A 21,188-nucleotide genomic window follows, 5' to 3' on the forward strand; every position below is an offset into this window, starting at 1 on the left:
TGTGTGTGTGTGGAAGCAGTGATTTCCGACTGTAAATATGACTGTTTGTGTGGATGCTGAGACTCTTTATCTTTATTGCCTGGTCTTTGAGTGTGTGATGCTGTGACAAGAGATTTGCATCTGCATGTGGAACCCTTTCCTACCAAACCTTAGCGGAGGTTTGGTAGAAAAGGCCGGGTAGGAGGGCAGGGCAGTGTGTCTCATAAGTGGGTTGGTGTTTATCTTTTAATGCACCTAGACCTGCAGGCTGGGACCCTTAACCCGGGATTATTGTGAATATGTTGTCTGAGCTCGGTCCTCCATTTCTGTTTGAATCGTGTTTGGAGCAGTTTCAGATCCAGGCCGGCTGTTCCCCCAATTTTTTAGTGTTTCTGCTAAGCTAAGCGTAGCTAACCATCGCCAATGGATGTGAGATTTATTTATTTTTTCCTTCCAGTTACTCAAATAACGGAAAAGCTGTGTTTTCCCTCCTCCGTATCGGCGCATTGATAACATCCACTATGCGGTCTGTGTTTGGCCGGCCTCCCGCCTCACTCAGGGCCGTCTGAGTGACGGCTTTCACCCTGACGACCGGTTGACCTCCTTTGTTTCCAGAAAGGCCAACCGTGATAAGAGGACCCCGACGCTCCCGCTCATTGACGTTTTTCATAACCTTGACAAATTCAGCTTCATGAAAGTGGCGATTATTTTCAGCAAAGTACAGGATTGTGAGAGAATGGGGGAAAAAAATGATATAATCCGCACAAAACGTTCAAGGCGAGGCTCTTTAACATGGAATGACAAATATGTATCTTCCTGAGAGAGCACGACAGGTTGCTGCACCACACACGGCTCAGAAGACAGACAGTTGGCAGGCATTGGAGCGATTATAGACGTGTGAATTATGTAATCTTTTCATAGGATCCGAACATGTGCGTGAGTATAGGTGTTTTTATGAGTTTGTGCACGGATAGGTGCCAGGCTTCAACACTGGATTTTTGAGGCTACGGGATGAAAATGCTGAAAGCCCCCCGGGGTAGCAGGGCGCACAGGGTGATCGGGTTGGACCAGCGTTCACCTGCTCTGCCACTGTTAACCCGGAGAAAGATGAAGGAGAAAGTTAGGCGCCTGTATGCTTTCTTTCTTCCCGTGTGCCCCTGAGCGGGTTGATAGACAACACACAGCACATCCATTGTTTGCATAGGTGTAGTTTCTCCTCCCGCTCCGGTCCGCTCCAACCACGGCTGCGAGGGAACGGACAGGAAACCCCACTCATTCCCCCTCGCTCTCTGTTGCGTCATTCAGCTCTGGAATGATCGTATTATGGTGCACTGTGCACATTTCAAATTACCCCGAGCGCAAGCCCACCTACCCGGCGAACGTTGATTATTCTCAGTGCAGATCCTACAACGTGTCCGAGACTTTTTCCCTGATATGCGGCGAACTTTGAGCAGAAAAACCTGTTTTATTCATAAAAGAAACAAAGTTATGCAAGCAGTCAAAATGCTCCATACGATGCAGACGATAATATTCTGCTGAGAAAGTGTAAAAAGAAGTATTTGCATCGGTAAATAAACAAAGTTACAGTTTATTGAGCTACAAAACCCACATAACTATGGCGGTTATTGATGAATACAGTGGTGTTTTAGGGTATTTGGAGACGGAGGAAGTAAACAACCTTTAGGATGACTGACTTCCAAAGGTTAAAACTGCAATCAGCCGGTGGATTGAAGATGGGTAGATAAAACGGGTGAGGATATGAAAGAATATGATAGGAGGTGGTCGGCCGTTTTGTTGTTGTTTTCTAAGATTTTATCAGCCTCCCCTTGCCTCAAAATTCCGAAAACTCAAATTAAATCTCAAGGTATTGGAAGGTCTTCTGAGGCCGAGCTCGCGGTGATTCTGTTATCTGTTCAGGGTTAATATGAGTATTGATATAATATCATATTACAACCTGTAACCCTGCTTTTTATGTGAACACTGCATCAAATGTCTCAGTTCAACCGATCGCCACTTTTAGCTCATTATTTTGGTTTTCTGGCACTTAGACTGTATGTTTGAGTCCAGCTGACTCCCCTTAACCTGGATATTGAACAGGAAGCAGCTATTTCTGGCAAACAAGATTAGAGAAAGAGAACAAGAGTCTAGTTTAATAAGAGCAGTGCTTCCAACCGGGTGACTTTCTCACTTAGATTTGACGAATTTAAGGAATCAAAAGTAAAAAAATGTGCCACAAATGAATTAATTTCCCTTCATTTTCTCCATGGCCTTGCCTTTATACTGCTGAGTCAATAGAAAGTTACCGTTACCGTAAAATAGGACGAGTTATTGCTGGATTTGCTTCACGCTGAATTTCATCTGTGGTGTTGTCGCATGGATGGATGACTGTTTATTGGCTTGATCACATGTCAGTGGAGTGTGATGGAGAGTTTTGCCATGCACGATTGAACAAGTGTTTCTATGTATTGGTTTGGACAAAGGAATCACAGTTATGTGATTTCCCTGAGAATTACTGCACTGAGGTCACTGTCCCTCTTAGTTGCGAATCATAAATGCCGATAATGTTCTCTTAACCTTTTTTTTATGGATTCAGTTAGACTTTTGTGCCGATTTGATCCACTCATAGAGCTGTTTTCCCCCTCTTTTTTTCAGATCAAGAGTGGTAAGACGGAGAAGGAGAGTCAGCAGCTGCTGCTGAGGAGCCTGCAGTACCTGGAGCGCTACATTTACCTCATCCTCTTCAACACGTACCTGCACCTAGAGAAGAAAGACTCCTGGCAGCGCTCCTTCACTCGCTGGATGGAACAGGTACAGCATATCTTCTACTCTATTTGTATACATACGCATTCTACATTATCTGCAGTTGTTATTTCCTTTTGGTGACATTGGTGCAAATGAAAAAGGCGTGATTGACACCACATGATTGAAAACTAAGCAGGAAGTAATAATAATAATGCATTTTCTATTAAATGTAAATTAAATTGGCTTGTGTCACAATTAAAATTAAAATTCAATTAGATAGAAATGTTAATGTGACAGAGAAATAACTTGATAATTATTTAAAAGGTGTCGCAGAGGTGAGTATGGTAATTTGCCATTTAGCAATGCTAACAAATAAATCAGACAGGCAGTAATAAAGAGACCAAGGTAAGATTGAGTAAGAATGGTTCAGACCTCAGTGGTGAAAGCAGCAAGATTTCCATAAAAAAAAACACACAAAAAAACGACCTCTCGAGACCGAAGCAGGTTTTTACAATACTGGCTGCTATTCATGAGTTTTGTTCTTGAAATGCTCTTGGAAAAAATATCAGAAAAGCTGTTCACATTGGATCTGTGCCGCGTTGCATAAGTCAGGCACAAGCGGAGGGTGAAAATATCTGCTGACCGGCTGATTTTCTAACGTGGAAGATTTACTGGTCATCTTACTTCCGTTGATATCAGTATCAATACCTTGGCACGAGAGAAACGCTCGCACAGTTTTCTGCACAATGTGAACCGGTTACCAGAGTTTCGTTTGGACTTTCCTCCAGGAATTTACAAGCCGGTCCTGGTTCCATTGTGGCCTGGTCCTTCACACACTGAACTTCATAACGTCTCGGCTCTGTGTTTTTGTTGGGTACATTAATCGTTTGGCCAGCTGTGCACCTACAGTAAAGTGGAGAATTTATGTGCATTCCAAGCAAATGAGTAGTCCGTAAGTGCAGGTACCCAAAACCCACACAGACACACACACACACACACACACACACACACACACACACACATACACACATGCACAGACACTGCAATTAAAACATATGTTGCAATATGTTAAACTGACACGGTGGCAAAAAAATAAGCAGTTTGGCAGTTTGACAGAACACTTTCAATGTGATCTGTTTAAGCTGCAGGGTGAATTTTGTGAACGTGAATAAATAACTATAACTATATGGTGTAGTTTACATTTCTATGCATTTGGTTGTAATAAAAAGGTGTTAGCTGACTCTGTGTTATCCCAGCTTTAGCTAGAGTTTCAGCAGTACCTCTTAAATCTGATTTTATTCTAAATAAGCACATTTCCAACGTCGCAGCCACTTTAAAATGTGCTTTTTCCCCCTCAAGCCTGACATTCTTTACGCTCAAATTGTCAAGATTGAATGCACACAGCCATTTTCTCTTCTTATTCGCGAGCAGATTGCTTTTTAAGAATCGCGGCCTCGGATGTTTGAAAACCACCGAATGAAAAGCTTTTCCTTGTTTGTCCTTATTGGGGTGGAATGAACTCGAAGAAAAAACGCGGAATTCCAAAGTAGAGCGGAACAATAGCTGTGAAAACAATTGTCACAGAAATATGCGCGGCCAATCAGGGCACATTCTTCCTGTTATGAATAGCAAATATATGTGGTGCATCAGAGTGACTCTAATGGCTCAGTTATGCCATGAGAAAATACAACACGGGGAGCGGGAATGCTCTCCTGCTAAGAAGGCAACAGAAAACACATTTAGCATGTATGATGTAAAATATATAGGTGGACTTTTGCTGTGTTTTTGGTCAATAGAGGGCACCGGAGAGCAGTTGTAGACGCGCATTATTACTTTTTAAAGTGGCAGTCCGTAAGATTTGAGTTACATTGCTTATAGCGGCCTCTCTGGCGGTAGATGGAACTGCAGGCGAGCCTCTGAGACCTCATCTCCTTCACCGAACTGTCTATTATGCACCTCTAAACCTCAGTGGTGACAGCAGCGTGATCGACAGAACCGCCTAAGCGGCGCCTCACAGGTGTGTTATGATGCACTTTTACCTCGCAATATCTGGCACTCTCCCCGGAGCACCTGGGGCCGCGTCTGTTATTAATAAATGTGCTGATGCAGTCGTCTCTCAGCTCCCCTGGCCGCTGGGAGGTTTGCAGGGAAATGGGTTACCCAGGCCGGTATATATCGCAGCCATCCATCAGCTGCACAGGGAGCATCATTCAGATGGCATTGCATTATATCAAATGAGCCGTTCTCTTCAGTGGAGTGAGCTCTAGAGATTTCCCTGCTATTTCAGGCATGGCAGTTTCCTCTAGTGCATTAGATGACACAGACATAAAAGCCCTGCGTTCCCTCCGTGGAATAGCAAACGGAATAGTTCAAGGCACTCGAGACGCGACAGTATATTCTCATAAGAGCTGGCATTCAATATTATACACTTATAAAAAAAAAAAAAGGCCAGGTGGTATTGTATGTAGCCTTCTCTCGGTTTAACATCTAATGAATTCTGTTCTCTCCGGGTTCTCCGGCTTCCTCCCACAGTCCAAAGACATGCAGGATGGGGGATAGGTTAATTGATCACTCTAAATGTCCCGTAGGTGTGAATGTGAGCGTGAATGGTTGTTTGTCTCTACATGTCGGCCCTGCGATAGACTGGCGACCTGTCCAGGGTGTACCACGCCTTCGCCCAATGATAGTTGGGATCAGCTCCAGCCCCCCCGTGACCCTGAATACAGGATAAGCGGTACGATGGATGAATGGATCTAATGAAATCTACTGTTATATAATGTTCAATTATAAAAAGACGGAAAGCCTGATGTGCTGGATTCATCAAGACAATGGGTGAACAAAGAGGACTAATTGAGTCGGTATTAACTGTGGAAGAGTTCTATTCTAAATAGAGGTTGTCTTTGCTTCTGTGCTAAATCAAGACGGTGTGTTGTTCCTTCACATGCTTTGTCTTCGCAACATAATGTCGAGGTCAGAATCACAAATCCTTTCCACACTAATGACAACTATATTCCGGTACGAGATCATTTTAATTGGGTTTCTTTCTCCAAAGCCTGCAACATGGCAGAACTTCACCTAGGTAAGAAAAAAAAAAGACTTTCGTCCACTGCCTCCAGGACTTCTTATCTGTTTGAAGCACATTAAATAATATAAAAAAAAAAGCAATTTAAAAGAAATGCTCACAATTACAGTGGAGGAAAGCCTTGTGACCCGTGTGCTACATTTTGTCCCTCCACCATCAGTACTGTGGGGCGTTCAATGGCCCAGTTGCAGCCGACTCTGGCAGCGAGCCAACCAATCGGACACACCAGCCCCCGAAGGCACAATCATTAGCCTATCACCAGTGACCGTGATCATTAATGACAAATGTGCAAACGCCAGCGGCGGCGATCGGCGGGGTCATCGCCATGCGTTTTCGAAAAGCCGCAGTTACGCAACCCGCCGGGTCGGAGCGGTACGACCCGTCCTGCGTCCTGCTGTGGTGTAGGCATGTTTGTGTTCACGGACTAATTTGATGTCGACATCGGGCTAAATGCAGGAGCACAATGTTTCCAGTCATGCAGGGCAAGCGGCCCGCTGCCAGCTGATATGGAGCCCGTCGCCTGTTTGTTCTCGTCGCTGCTGTTCGGCCGGCTGGTTTGAACACAGGGAGCCGTGTGTGTGTGTGTCTGTGTGTGTGTGTGTGTTTCGCCTGCAGGATAAAAAAAAAACCTGATGCAGCACATGTGAATTAAATTCTTACTGCTACGTTGTGCGCACATTGGACAAATATTGTCCCTGACATCTTTAGGCCTTGCTCGCCTCGCGGCCGCGCAGTGAGATCAGAGCAGGAACATCAGAGGGCTGATTGGAATTGAAATCCATGTTTGCTAATCCAAAACATGGCCCTTCGCACAATGGCAGGACTTGTGTACAGTGCATACCACGGATGCCTGCAGGAGAGGTACCCTATCAGTCACTCCAGCTGTTTTGATGTGTGGCACAGAGGCCTCCCTGTCGTCCCCCCCCCTCTTACACAGGCCCCGGTATGTGCAGCCTTTGAGATAGCCGACTGTGGAGATTGACCAGCGCCGCCTCATTGCGCAGCGCCGCTCCTCCCCGCGGCCGCTCCAGCCGCTAAATGAGTATTGGCGTTTGTGATCTCCTCGGTGCGGCAATGAAAGGCATCTCCCCGGCAGATCTGCTTACTGTCACCCCGAATGTTTGTCACCGCACACGGACGGACTTCAAGGCTGGCTGCGATTTAACAATCGGAGTTCTGATCAGCTTTGATTTGGGTGTTTGTGTGTGTATTGATTCGCTGCCCTTCCACATCTCTTTGGATTGTTATTTCCATCGGCGGCAACCTTTACTTATAACATCTAACAGTAAAGTTGCTTTTAATTAAAGTTAAATTACTAAAGTTGCATAGAAAGTTAAATTACTAAAGTTGTGGCGTTTGAAAGGAATCATTCCAGATGATCAGGATGTTCCAAAGAGACACTGTTTTACCAGAAAATCACTACTTTCTGAGATGTATTTACCTCTGTGGTAGAGGATCTATGTTTGGAAAACACACCGAACATGTAGATGGTTTGAGACCATGTTGTTTTCGTCGCTGGAGTCCAGTTTGAAAAGTCCTGAATCCTCTGTGAACCAGCATTTCAGAGAGGGATTCACAAATACACAAATGAGACTTTTTTTTGGAGCAATCCATAAAAAAAAAAAAAATGAAAATGACTAAACGTGAACGCCCTGGGCTCTAACCCACATAGATTGCATGCAGTCACTGTTTATCCTCGCCATCTCAACCTTCCCAACATCCTCTTTTCACTTTTTGGAGAGACTTTTCTCTCATGCCCTGTTTGGACAGCTGGACGGCGGAGTAGATGAGTCAGTGGTTAATTCCTCAAATCCAGAAGTCCTCTCGGGAGTCACATCCACTGAGTAATGAGTTCAGCTGCAACCGACTCACACGTTTTCACTCAGGCTGGCAGCCGCACTGCAAACACAGCAAACACGGATGTGCTGGAAGGCACGCTGAGTTAAGACAATAGAAGCCCTGATTATACGTCCGTCTTGAGGAAGCTCACAGCCGAGGGACGGTTTGAACCAGTCGACTCTACAAAGTCATTTTTTTTGAAACGTTACATGATATCTATTGTATGATTTTGCGTGTTCAGCAAGTGGGTAATCTAGACCCCACTCTGCGGTGCCTCGTGTTTATTTCTGCACAAAGCTGGCCAGCAGAGCTATAATCATTGTTAGCGAAAGGGATATCTTGATACTATTATTCCTGTTCATTGTTCCATCATGGCCTCCCCCGTTCCTTCGGCATTCAACCTGACGGTGCATTTTTTTAAAGAAGCGCTCCGTACTGCATTACCTCACAGCCTTCGAGAACATAACCGCGGTTCCATTCTTCGTCGTTTTCGAAAGCACGCATCCACAAATGAAGCCCACATTTAAAACATCTCTCCTCATTGCACATTCCAAAATTCTTGCCTGGCCAAAGCGAGGAGGGAGATGTTAAATTGGCAAAGCAGTTTGAGGCCACGTTATCCCCCCCCCCACTGGAGTCTGGTGGTTCCTGTTTTAATGAGTTGTGATGAAGTGAAAACCAAATCCACAGATTGGCGGAAATAAATGGATTTGGCATCCTCTGGACTTCATTATCTCTTATATGCTCATGTAGCGGCTGAACTCCGGCACCGTTTTACTCGAAGCCTCCCCTGCAGAGTAAACTGGCCAAGCTGTGGCACTTCTAATGGGGGGGTGTTCGATCTTTAAAGTTTCTGCAGGGAAGTCGCCGCCTGCTCGGGTTCGTCTGTATTTGTTTGTATTGTTTGACTTTATGGCCCAGATGTTTCTGGTTGTCCGTGGTGCTTCCCATCAGCCGGAGCAGACCATGACTCAGCGTGACCCCGACGATTAAAGAAAACCAACGCTGAACTCGCTCCCTCTCCGTCCTCGATGACTCGGAGAAAAACTGAGTAACGCACTCACACGCACATTTCCATCGTGTTGTCACGTTAGCGCTCTCCAGTGCAACACTCAGGTCGTTGATTTGTACATCTAGCACCACTGCATTTCAGTGGTTAATAACATTTTAACCACAAAAAAAAGTGTTTATTGCACACAGGGAGACATGAATATTCTTCTATGGTGAGAAGACTGCATTTATATGTGGTAGCTGCCTTTCACACTTTCACTCCAACACCAGCAGGCAAGAAACAGGGAGGAATTTGGGTTCTGTGTCACATTACGATATTTGTACGTAATCAAAAATAAACCTGAAGAATAATTCTATGAGCTGTGGGATGACGTACTTTCTATTCCGTCCTGACATAACCCTGATGACATCACGTGTTTTATTTGCAAGTGAAGAATCTGAACACTTCTTCTACCACTTCCTGTTGTTTCCAAACCCACAGTTGATGCCTATTGTTCCAGTGTAACAGCTGCACATCGATATAACGCTCTTACTCTGAAAAAACGCGGCCATCAAAGCACTTGTGTGGTCGTGACGGGACCAAAATGAAACCAGAAAACAAAGCGTGGCTGGCTGTGTTGCGTGTTCATTAACGTTTCCGTGTGTTTCTGTGGTAGGTGGCTGCCAGAGCCGGAGTTTATGACATCCTCAACCAGCTGGGCTTCTCCGAGTTCGAAAACCCGAGGGACACGCCGCTGGCCAGGCTGCGCTACCGCTGGCAACGGCAAAACATTCAGTCACTTCCTTTCCGAGGGGAGTTCATCTGAGAGCGGATCACTGTGAACGCACCGAAAAACAGTACTGTGCTTTTCAGAATAAAGGACATTTGCATTAACATTATTATGCCTTCTATATTCACCGCTGTGTTATCTTCCTCTATTGTAACATTCAACATAGACGCATTGAGTCTAAGCAAGGATGACGCTCCTCTATTAGAAGTTGATATTTGTGCCTTCTCCTTTTTATTTTCTTTTTTTATTTTAAGAATGCTAGAACATAGAATTTGAATGAACTAATATTTATGTAACTTTTTGTTCTTTACGTGGTCTCACTGTTTGACGATGACACGGCCTTTTTAAACTCCCGTTGGAACAAGAAGATTTAAATGCTGTTTTTCAAGCAAATTCCACTGTGTTGTCGGACGACCGTCTCGGATGCAAGTCACAACTACGTGCTGTACGAGCCCTGTCCTTTTCTTCTTATTACAGCTATAATCAGTGGCCGAGCATTTGTTCGACATGTTTTTAAAATGTTCTCCCCCCTTTGAGTACATATGAAAGCTGTTATTTAAATGTGTCTTTGAGGTTTCTCGAGCCCATCAGAGCGGATTGTGTTGTTGAGTTTTGTGCAGGATAACATCAGTAATGTTTCTTTTTACATTTATCTACGCGTGTCATGATACAGGTACTAACAGGACAGCATGTCAGGAATCTTTTATGTTGGTTTGGTTTTCCTTTTATGGCTGTAAATGTATTTGTTTGTAAACATTGAAACAATTTGCTTTTTATAATGTTTTTAAGGTCCCATGAAATGCTAACATCACGTTGTTAAAATCCAGAGATAACGTCTTTTTTTTTTTAATTCTACACTTTATTCTGTGTTATCCACAGTTTAACTCGACCGCCGACAGTTAAGCCGGAGATTTGTAGCAGTGCATGTGACATCACTTGATAAATATGCCCTTTAACAACTGCAGCTCGTGTTGGTGGTGTTAACGGAGATGAAAGCTGCACGATTCGCTCATTTCACAGGAAGAGAGGTTCTAATTATACAATTGGACCATTTATGTTCTCCTCATGCCAAGTCTTGTTCAGCGTGCCAGAAAACAACTTTTCCTGTTGTTCATTAATTTGCTAATATGTGTTCAGTTTTAACTCGTAGCTTCAAGGTGTGCTTTAAAGACCACGAATCCTGCCTTAAAACCAGAAAGATAAGCCAGAGAAGAAATGAAGTCCCGTCAACGTACCGAAACATTTGCACTGTATGTCATTGATTCGGAATAACTGAGCGAAAAGATCGATAAGGAGACAATTTTACAAACCCATGTTTGTGTGACTTGATAACACAAGGACGTACATGTTGTAGTGACACCTTAACTTCACAGCTATGCTCTTTATTCATTTGTTTTTTTCCAAACAGGCGCTCTTCTTAGAGGAAATGCATTAGCTTTTATTCACTTTATGTGCCATTTTTTTTTCTTTTGGGGTTGGGGGGGCTAAAATAAATAATTCAAATAGATTTAACAGTCTGTATCTGCGTTTGATATCATTTTATTGTTGCTTCCCTTCGAAGGGGGTGGGAGGATTTTCTTACCGTTTGAATTTTGTTACGCGTTTATATTGAAGTTTCCGATTCCAGCGGCGGGGCCAAATGATTGTCTCTTCTCTCCTCAGCTTCCTGTCTTTTTTTCCCCCCCATCCTTATCTCGGCATCATCTCTTGCTCTCGATACGCACCGCTAAGAACCCGCTCGTATATCCGGACGGCCTCCTCGTCTTATGTCGGTGCCAACCTCAGGGGAGCATGAGCGGGTTATGAGCGTCGAGCGGCGCACATTCACACAAAACAGATGATTCATTGTTGGGGGCTGAAAAATCTTGAACATATTCCGTATACAGTAATAAAGAGCTTAGGCGGATCAAAAGACTAATCTGAGTTGCCTTTTGATGTGGACAGGTACGGTCTTAATTAAAAAGTATATCTATGTGGTCACTGTGAAAAGAATGGAGGGCTGTGTGGGGGATTAAAAGCCACCGGCCGGCACATCAGTGAAGCTCACTTGGCTTTGCTGGCCTGCTTTGAAAGGCTGATATCCCAGATCCACTTCCCGTCTTGTAAGTGCATCGCAGGGCTTATCTCTGGGAGCGCGGAAGTTGTTAGGATTTTTATCACACCACGGCCTATCCTGGATTATTGTAAATGGAAACCAAGTGGTCCAGATTGAAACAGTCCTTTTTTTTAATAGTATGCTACACGTATTTCCTTTAGTTCAGGGGGCCCCTCTTTTGTTGGGGGGTTCTGGGAGATGTATAAGATAAATGCAACAATAACACAAACACACTTTTATACAGCGCAGTGTCCGTTTCTCCTAACCCTACCAACAGAGACAAATTGGTTAAAACAACACACGGATACGGAGAGGGGCTATTCAGTTGCAGCATGTGGCCAACTTGACTCCGGGGTCAAGATAAGCTCGGGACATGAGGACCATGCTTGGATGATATAGCGTCCCCCCCCTCTCCTTTGAAATCCCTTCCAGACTCATTGAGATACTCCCCAATGTGAAACTCAAGCTAGCGGTTCTGAGGGATCCTGAGATTACAAGCGGACAAAGAGCCGCATTGAGAGGTGAGCGGCGAGAGGGGATGTAATGAACTTCATGTGAAAAACTTCCCTCTGCAGATGAGAGAGCTGCTCTGGACGAGGGGGGGGGGGCATGCAGTGCACTGCCATCCTTTTCTTTTTGATTGTTCATGTGTGGATAAAAGGCAGCGTTACAAACACCTCACAGATCTAGGTGTGTATGCGCAGGGATTTGATCAATAATGGCAAACCGGAGAAAAATCTTTGTATGGAAGTTCTCACATATGCCTTTGGAAATATATCTTCAAGCCTTAATTTACTGCAAACAATAATGCACAATCCCCAATGGGCTAGGTATTACACACCCCACTGAGCAAGGTAATGAAATTTCTCAGCAAGCAGGATAAAACGACAACAAACAAAAAAAATACTGATTGAATTTGATATCGAGTTCTTTTCTTCCATTCAATCTGAGTTTTGCTTTTTAGAAGCCCGGGTTCCGAGTATAAATCTATCTTATGTGAGCCAGTTTTAAGTTACATAACAGAATATTGTAGTCCTAAAGTAGAGCCACTGGCGATAAGGTTGTAATAGTAGAATATCCTGACTGGGAATTATAGGCAAGTCAGACCCGAGCTGTACACTTGACTCGACTACTCTGAGAGCCAATTTATTTGATGATTGACTCCTTAAAGATCAGATGTGATTTGAGACTTTAAGATTAGTTACATTTAAAATAATAAACTCAAATGACAGGCAGGTGTTGCATGGTTTGACTTGAATATTTAAATTGCAAGGAAACGACTGGTCTGAATTCACCTGTCGTACAAAATTGTCTAACCCTTGACCACCTTAAACAGGACTCATTTACTGTGAATTATCATTTATTTCGCCTTCTGGAATAATTCAACCCATTTTGTGGAGATTTTCCAGGGGATTTGTCACCTCCAGTGACATATAATCTATGTCTGGACCTGCAGCAGAGCTGAGATGGAGCTACGTGGGCTAAGTGGTTAGTTTCTAATGGTGTTCTCAGCTGGATGTGGTCTCTAAAACCTCTTTCCCCTTTTGTGTGCTCCGGAACATTTTTAGCAAACCGCTAATGACGAGCCGAGTCGTGTTGGGTCACTGCTCAGCAGGTGTCACCGATTGTTACCACGGATTCATTGCTTTTAGTTCCGAGTTAGACTGGGGGTCAAACGGTTGACCTTTTAGGTTTAAAATAAGTGTTTATTTTTGTGAGCCGTCTAAGTTGCATTCGCCTCGCCTAAGGCCGTTGGTCTCAGCAACGCGAGACGATAAAAATGTGCAAATGCTGTGTTTAAGTGATCCGGATTCAGACCTTGACGACTTTCAACTTCATAAAGACTGGGTGAATTAACTTGAACTTGCTCTGACAGACATGACTCAGCCTTGCTCCTGGAAAGAAAAACAGCTGAGTCAGACCTACGACCACCAAGTAATGTTAAGTTATGTTAGTCATGCACCACAATCATAATAGGCAACACATTTGACAAAGACATCACCAAATTAATCTTAATTGTAATTGTGTCATGGAGTTTTATGGCAGATTATATCAAAGAGGTCACGGTCAAGTCCGTTTATGTTCGAAGCACCTGAATCACAAATTAGCTTTGTTTTTTTTGTTTTTTTTAACTGACACATTATGAAACCAATGAATCAAGATGAGGAAAGATGTTATTTAAAATAATTATTATTATTATTATTGGAATAACCACATGGTGGCGATACTGCGGTGTCTCTACACCAAAACATCATTAAGTGCTTTAACTAAGTGATTAGGACGGTTTGGAAAATTAAACTTCATCTACAAGATCTACAGAAGGTAAACATGTATGACTCACATCAGACTGCATTGCATATAAGTGTATAAATGTGCAGTTGTGGAAATGTTTTTCCACAACTAAATGACCTTTCAACAGCAGCTAAGCATGACGCTTGCTAGCTAGCGATTAGCATGCCTTAAAAAAAAAGTTAATGACATGCTAACGCAATTAACGTCATAACGGTTTTATGCTTGTTATATATTGCAGAAAAAACGTTCTAGCTTTAAGTTAAGTAAATATGGTATTTAAATAACCATTAATGCCATGTATTCACAAACATGTACTCTTTAGAGACTCATAGAAACGCACACAAGAGGAAATTCAACAGTTAGCTTAGCTTGTCTACACTTCCTGGTGTAGAGCAAAACTACGGTAAGTCAGAAAGGACAAAAAGTACAGGGGAACTTTAGAGTGAGACAGCAGGTCAATAGAAGCTGTCACATAGAAATGGTGTACATCATCTGAAAGCTTGGAAACTGAAGATTAATTTGAGTTGCACCTCAGTAGAGTGTGTGCTTGAAGTTTGATTTGTAAATACTTAATGAATTAAGACATTACTCTTGTGTCTCTTAAGTTGTTGCAGCAATTTTTTTGCTTGATGTCTTTTATTACACTGATTTTTTTACCGCCTGGTTTAAAAATGATCAAAATCTGTTAAACATACCTTATTAAGACACCATGACCCTGAGGAACACCATAGAAAATGCCAGGCCATGATTTGACATTTTGGCGTTTGGATGGTGAGCATTTCAGTTCTGAACTCCCTTATTGTCCATCTACCTAGGAAAGCCATACACCCCCTGGATGTCTTTGGTCTATAGTTTGTGGTTGTAAAGTTTCATGAGGCTGTGATTATCCTAGAGGTCACAACAGGCCGTTTTATTCAGTGGGGTCAAGTTTCAAAAGTCTTGTTCTTTGAAATGGCTACTATGGGGACTAACATTTAAATTTAGGGGAGACTCCTGTGTCGAAGCCATTTTCTTGAGGTGAGAGGTGAAGGGACCCCCTTTAAATATTGCCATGCCAGTTTTCTCTAGCAAAAACTTCGCCTCAAGTTTGGAGCGCCATTCAGCACCCTTCCCGACAAGCAAGCATGACATGGAGGTCGTACGGGGTTTAAGGAATAGTTTGAGGAAATATGCATCTTCTCTTTCTTGCCGAGAGTTTTAAATTGGTCTGCATTGAACTCTCCACCAAATTTAATTGGAAACGGTTGAGTAGTTTGTGAGATATGAAGAAACCTGCTGGATTTAAACCCTTTGACACATACTGGAGTGTTGCTGCAGGCAGCTGCACGTACAGAAAAGACCCCCACACTCATTACTGAGTAATCATGTTTGCTTTAGGAAGGTCAAGTGAAACTCGCTGAGTCCCGAAGCCCTCCATCTACACAGGGCAGAGGACCATAATAAAAAAAAAGCTTCTTCAAGTCGCTGGTTTGTAGCTTGGCAGACGCTCCTCTCTCTCTCCCCCTCAAGCTGCCGGGCAGACGAAGCAGCTGCTTTGCATCTCCCTGCATCTCGAGAAATGAAAAGTTGCATATTTTCTCAGCACGCTGGCATGACTCGACCACATTACGGCACACACCGAGGCATCCGCAGCTCCGCACGCTGTGCCGTAACTTCTCCCCACCGCTGGAAGAAGGTCGACTTTGCAGCTCCGCCCTCGAAGACCGGACGGACTACCTTGCAGCAGATTACGTGCGTCCATGTCTGTTTGAGTGCATTTAAAAGGCATCTGAAATGTTTAAAGCTTGAATCCTTTAAGATTTTCAAGTGTTGTATTTAATATTGTCAACGCTGCATCTGCAGAAGAGTGTGCTACACTTTCACTCTTCTTCTCTGGTGAAGGACAGAGTGTTCTAATGAGAGCGCCGTAGTAGAAAATTGTTTTGGTGTGTGGATTTAAACCACGGCCCTGTGAGTGGAGTTATTCATTTTAGAAAAGGAGGGGGAAAAAACGAGGCGTCTAATTGAATACTATGATATATTGTGGAATGTCATCCTGGCTTTTAGACGCGAACGAAACAAAAACAACACAGAAAAAGACAACAACACTCCAAACAGTATGGATGGAAAAAGAGCATAAAACTTCTTACAAGGCAGTTAATGGTTTCCCTCTCTTAATGCTGTGGTTAGTTTCCATCTCTTATTAATGCACAACTCTGGATCACCGTCCAATCCTCTCATTGCCGACCCTGGGGGGATGACTGCATAAAAAAGACATTTAAAAACCCACACCTGCTCTACATTGACTATCCTGGGAGCATGGAGGTAATTGGCCACAGACTGAGAGTATAGGCGCTGCATGGGGGGAGGTCGCACAGACCAACAGAGCCCAGACACAGTCGAGGAACTGTTGAGGAAAAAAGAAAGAATGGCCAGCGTAGACACCTTTTTTCCTGAAAGTCAAAACCCAACCCAACCCCCTTCTCCTCCTCCTCCTCCTCCTCCTCCTCCTCCTCCTTCTTAGAGAAGGATTCCAGAGTTGTTGGTTCAGTCTCTGCGTGGTCATGTCTGACGAAGTCTGGACGCCAGTAGGGTGCAGCCGGAGCCAAAAAACAAAACAAAACACAAAAAAAAGAAAAAAGAAGAAAGAAAAAAAAGTCCTGGTTGCTTGAGCAGTCATCCAAAGTTTTAACAGGCTGTCATTCCACTGATGAAATCTACTGGAGACTTTTCACATCTTTTAAGCCCCTAATGATGGTGTTGGATTTGTTCCCTTTCTGTAAATGGAACATATGCTCACAGTGACATCTGCAGGATTAGCCCAGATTATGAAAACTTGAGATGCAAACTGCATGAAGTCATTAAATGGGAAAGTGCACGGCGCGCTTTGTTGGAGAAATGTATTCGATGGCAGTTGCTTTAAATTGAATTTCATGAGGATATGGCACCGCTTCAAAAATCCACTTTATTTGGCTCTAAATAGATGGATGCGCGTTATTTGTATGCTGGCTGTGAGTGTTCCTCCTGTCCATACCGGCAGAAATAGGAAATGTTGGTGTGAAATAATCTCTTTATTTCCCTGTTACTGTAACTTTGGAAGATGTGATATCTACCGCCAAATGCTGAAGCCTCATTGGCTTTTTGGCACTTTTATTATAGTATGTTAGCACACAATCAACACAAGGGATAATTTCCGCCACCAAATAGGGTTTCAATGCACATACAGGCATATAAACTCATCCAGGATGGTTGATCTGCTTCTGTTTCTTTTCTTTTTTCTTTTGAAAATTAATATTTGTACATGAAGAATTGTCTTCATTTTCTTGATTCCTCAACAAACAAGTCCCACTTTTTTTCCTCTCCACGAGGTGGAAAGTTTTGACCCCTGCCATCCCATGATTTATTGCCATGTTATCACCGACATGTGTTTGCGCACTAATGTAAACATACTGAGTTATTACCACGTATCTGGCAGACGTTTCACGATCTTTACTAAGGAGACATAATTCAAGAGTGGAGGTTGACGATTATATAACGTCTCCTGTTTCTTTCCTTTAAAAAAAACAAAAAAAAAACAATAGTCGCTTAGCTAAATATGTGGTCGTCTCGTGGAGGAAAAGGCGCTCCCACTGTTGGCTGGTGGCTTCGAGTTGAGCAGTCGAGAGTCCCGCAGCCGAACCATTGGTGCGTAATGGTGCACGACTGGCCGGCAGATGTTTCACCACCGGGACACTCTGTCTCTGCACTCTTTATCTGAACTCCTCCGACTTTTTTTGTTGCTTTTTTCTCAGGCGTGCGTTAACTTGCCCCACGTTTTCTGAGGAAGAAAAAGGGACGAAGAAAAAAAAACATTTTTGGGGGGCTACCTCTTCAAACCGTCCCGGTTTTTTTTTTTTTTTTTTTTTTTTTTGTACCGGGGGGAGTTGTCGTCATCAGCACCCCTAGACACCCCTCTCACCTCCCTAAATGGATGGGGCAGTCTCGGTCTATGCAGATCAGCACAGGCCAAAAGATTGGAAACAACTTGTGAATATCCGTCGGTTCGGCGTCTAGAGGGGGAAACGCTCAGAAAAAATGCCCGGCTGCTTCGCTGGAGCTCAACTCTGAGGACTTTTTTTTTTTTTTTTTCAGGAGGAAGGACTCTGCTGAAAAGTTTACAACAGAAAGGAAAACTCAGCGCTGAAGTGGCAGCTCTGTACACTCTAGCCCTCGCTATGGATTGTATGTATTTATTGCTGTGCTTTTCACTCAGTCAAGTGTGTCTGGATCCTATTTTCGCTGCAGAAACACATGGTGAGTTGTCCCTTTACTTCGCTCCTCTTCCATTGTGGACAGGAATGCAGTTTAAATGTTGAGGGGAATATTCAGCTCCACATAATCAGTCTGACAGCCTGGCAACTCTGGATGAAGTCAATGCAGAGCTGGAGTTCCCTTTATGTCCACAGGACTCATAATAAACTAGTTTTAACAGATTAATTCTGAGCTACTTTGTTACGCTTTGTATAATAATATGCATGAACTAAGGTTTTTCTGTGACATCTATGCTATTTTGCTTAATAGTCTCAAATAAGAACTTTGCCATAGGAGTTTGAATGTGTTTCTCACTTGACACTATCTGTCCCATCAGAAAAACTCTCTGGAAAGTTAAGTGAATATGGTCTTATCGTGCCATTCAGCACAGACTCCCGTGGCCGGTACATTTCTCACGTGGTCTCGGCTGGAAGCGGAAGTAAAGGTGCCGCGGCTGCTGATGCTGACGCCGCCCCGGCCTTTGGCAGCAGGAGAAGGGTGGCCCGCGATGCCCCCGAGATGCCCCCGGTCACCCCTTCCTCGGCGCAGCAGCACTTGTTTTTCAACGTCACCGTGTTCGGCAAGGAGCTGCACCTCCGCCTGAGGGCCAACAGGAGGCTGGTGGCCCCGGGGGCTTTTGTGGAATGGCAGGAGGACTTTGTGGAGAAGGCCAAGGAACGTATCAACGGGGACTGTGTTTTCACCGGAGACGTGAGCGACATGCCAGAGGCCTCGGTGGCCATCAGCAATTGTGACGGACTGGTAAGTCGCCGCATACTTGAAATGTGATCTCTGATGGAGAGGGATTTTTACTTGGAGAAAAGATGCTTTCCCTTTCTTTTGGCAGAGTTGTTGTGGGTTGGCGTGTGTTTATTCATCTCCAGAAAGTCCTTCACGCCTGCATGTGCATCACATCCTCACAGATATACATTAAAGCTCCAATCCATCTGAAATCTGCCGTATCTTATATGCATCACACACTTTTTTCGTTGGCTAGATTTCTCAAAAAGGTTGTGCATGAGAACAGACAGGAGCCGTGAATCCTTTCATATTTCTGTCTCCAACTGTAATCTTTTGCTGAGCACAGATATTGGCCCGGCCAATAGAGACGTTTGATTTGTGTTACCTCAACCCGCATCAATCCATTTGAATCACTTGGCGGCGATGCAACAAGCTGTCAACAGAACAAGCCATTGTTTTGATTGGTTGTTTGGAATTTCTGGCCACTCGGTATACTCCAGTATTCACTTTCTTTTTTAGCTCCTGAGATAAATATCTGTCTCTTTTAGCTGCTGAATGCTCCCGCTATGTTCAACAGCTGGTAGCTAAAGTTAGCGCCGTTCGCTAGGTCGCTTTTGGCCCTGAAAACAGCTGTAGCTACATGTGACAGTGGCGTCGGCGGGAGCACGAAGAGAGCTGAAACCATAAAGTGGCAGGCCGTAAAAAAAACCAAAACGACGAGCTGAAAGAAGTCAAAGCGCTGTGTAGTGCTAAGGGAACTGCAGTCGGATGACTTTTCACATCGTAAATAATAATGTCAAGTATTGTATTTAGTCTAGGGTCAAAAGTGTGTCTCCTGCATTGCCGGCAATCTGTCATTTGTTGTATTGCTGCCTTTCGAAGCGGTGTCTCCGCTGTGATTGGCCGGAGCCATCGGTGAGGCGGGCCAAGCCCAGCTGCTAATGGATGTTTGCACTGGAGCAAATTAGAGTGAATTTTCAAACGTGCATGTGACATAAATTGGCGGGTTGACCGAAGGGAGCCTCTCTGAATCACCTCTGTGTTGTTCTGAGTGAAGATGAATCCTTCTGAGCTGAGAAGACTTTTATTGAAGTCTTTTGCTGGCAGCCTGAATTTTCATACAATTGCATCCCTTTTGCAAGGGATTTATCAGGACAATCGAGCTTTCGATGCTGCATCAGAGCGACTCGGGGAAACAATGACGCCTCTCAACACTCACACTGTTTGTCCTCATCGCTGCGTTTTCCCTCGCTCTCGTAACCCCTCCTTACTAACATGAACGGTGCTGAAGCTGAGAAAAAAAATCTATGTCATTGGGTTACATCTTCATTGTCAACGTCATAGCGGCGAGTGGATAATGCCTTGTCCTCTAATCACAAAGTAATTTCCTGAAAGGTGGTGAAATATTAGATTTTTTTATGCATCATGCGTTTTCATAAGATAGCAGTCTTTATCACGGTGATGTTTATCAGGGTGTGCAATCTATCAAAGCCCAGCAGCGGCTCTTGTGTTAGCACCCGTTCTCCTATGGACATCAAACAGTGTCGTAATAGAGCTTTTAGGAACGCCAATGGAAGAGAAGGAGCCTTTGGATCTCGCGTTTTCAGGCCATACGGGCCGTTCCTAGATATAGGAACATCATATCATTATCAAGAGTGGGATATTTGCTTCCTTTTATGGTGCTCATTGTGTTTAGTCTCTGAGAAAAGTATTGTATGAGAGGGTCGCCCACTTCGCTATTTCAGGTAATATTGACGTCAGTGAGTTCTGTGTATAATGCAGTTTTTGGGACATTGTGTCTCTGCAAATGTCAAATTTCAAAGCTCTGCGCATCACACGTCGGCCTTCATCTCCGTGGCGACGGCGGAGGTCTCGGATGCTTGTCTAGATATCACTCACGCGGTGAAAAGAGGAGTTTTTTTTTACTCTTATGCCGTATCTCCACACGTTTCCCTTACATCAAAGCCGACATAAAGGCCTGTCTGTGCACGTGGGAGCGTCTCACGAGGCACTTGAAGGTGAAAACAAGGCAAATGATTTAGTCTGATCCATCCGCTTGGGATGAAGGACACCGAGGAGATGTCTGATGAAAGGAGTGAGCTCAAAAAAGGAATATGAAAGTATCATGAGGCCAACCGCATGTGGGCCGTATCTCCTCCTCCGTACACTCATCTTATTATTCTTATTGCACACCTGCCTGCATGCTCGGGGGTCTGCACCCGGCAGTCATCACAACTTCTAACCTTGCATTTCTTGCAGCTATTTCATCGCTTCAATACGACGGAATTTTTACGCGATGAGCTGTTGTTTCGCAGCGAGGCCGCGACAACCGACGTGACATCACCGCTTAACCGATTACGTCAACCCG

At 44.0% G+C, this 21,188-nt stretch overlaps 2 protein-coding genes across 7 annotated transcripts in view; both read left to right on the forward strand.

Moving 5' to 3' along the window:
- Positions 1-10,930, forward strand: part of pald1a (phosphatase domain containing paladin 1a) — a 47,904-nt gene extending 36,974 nt beyond the window's left edge. For all 5 annotated transcript variants that reach the window (XM_084040714.1, XM_084040717.1, XM_084040715.1 and 2 more), the window contains exons 19-20: positions 2,632-2,787; positions 9,310-10,930. In XM_084040714.1, the coding sequence (XP_083896840.1) occupies positions 2,632-2,787; positions 9,310-9,459 (306 nt within the window). In that variant the 3' untranslated portion in view covers positions 9,460-10,930. The remainder of the gene's footprint in view (positions 1-2,631; positions 2,788-9,309) is intronic.
- A 6,764-nt stretch (positions 10,931-17,694) lies between these two features.
- adamts14 (ADAM metallopeptidase with thrombospondin type 1 motif, 14) overlaps positions 17,695-21,188 on the forward strand; it is a 30,562-nt gene continuing 27,068 nt past the window's right edge. For both annotated transcript variants that reach the window (XM_084040711.1, XM_084040712.1), the window contains exons 1-2: positions 17,695-18,082; positions 18,417-18,841. In XM_084040711.1, the coding sequence (XP_083896837.1) occupies positions 18,004-18,082; positions 18,417-18,841 (504 nt within the window). In that variant the 5' untranslated portion in view covers positions 17,695-18,003. The remainder of the gene's footprint in view (positions 18,083-18,416; positions 18,842-21,188) is intronic.

Source organism: Eutrigla gurnardus (assembly GCF_963514095.1).
Source record: "Eutrigla gurnardus genome assembly, chromosome: 22".
In the NCBI taxonomy this organism is placed as follows: Eukaryota; Metazoa; Chordata; class Actinopteri; order Perciformes; family Triglidae; genus Eutrigla; species Eutrigla gurnardus.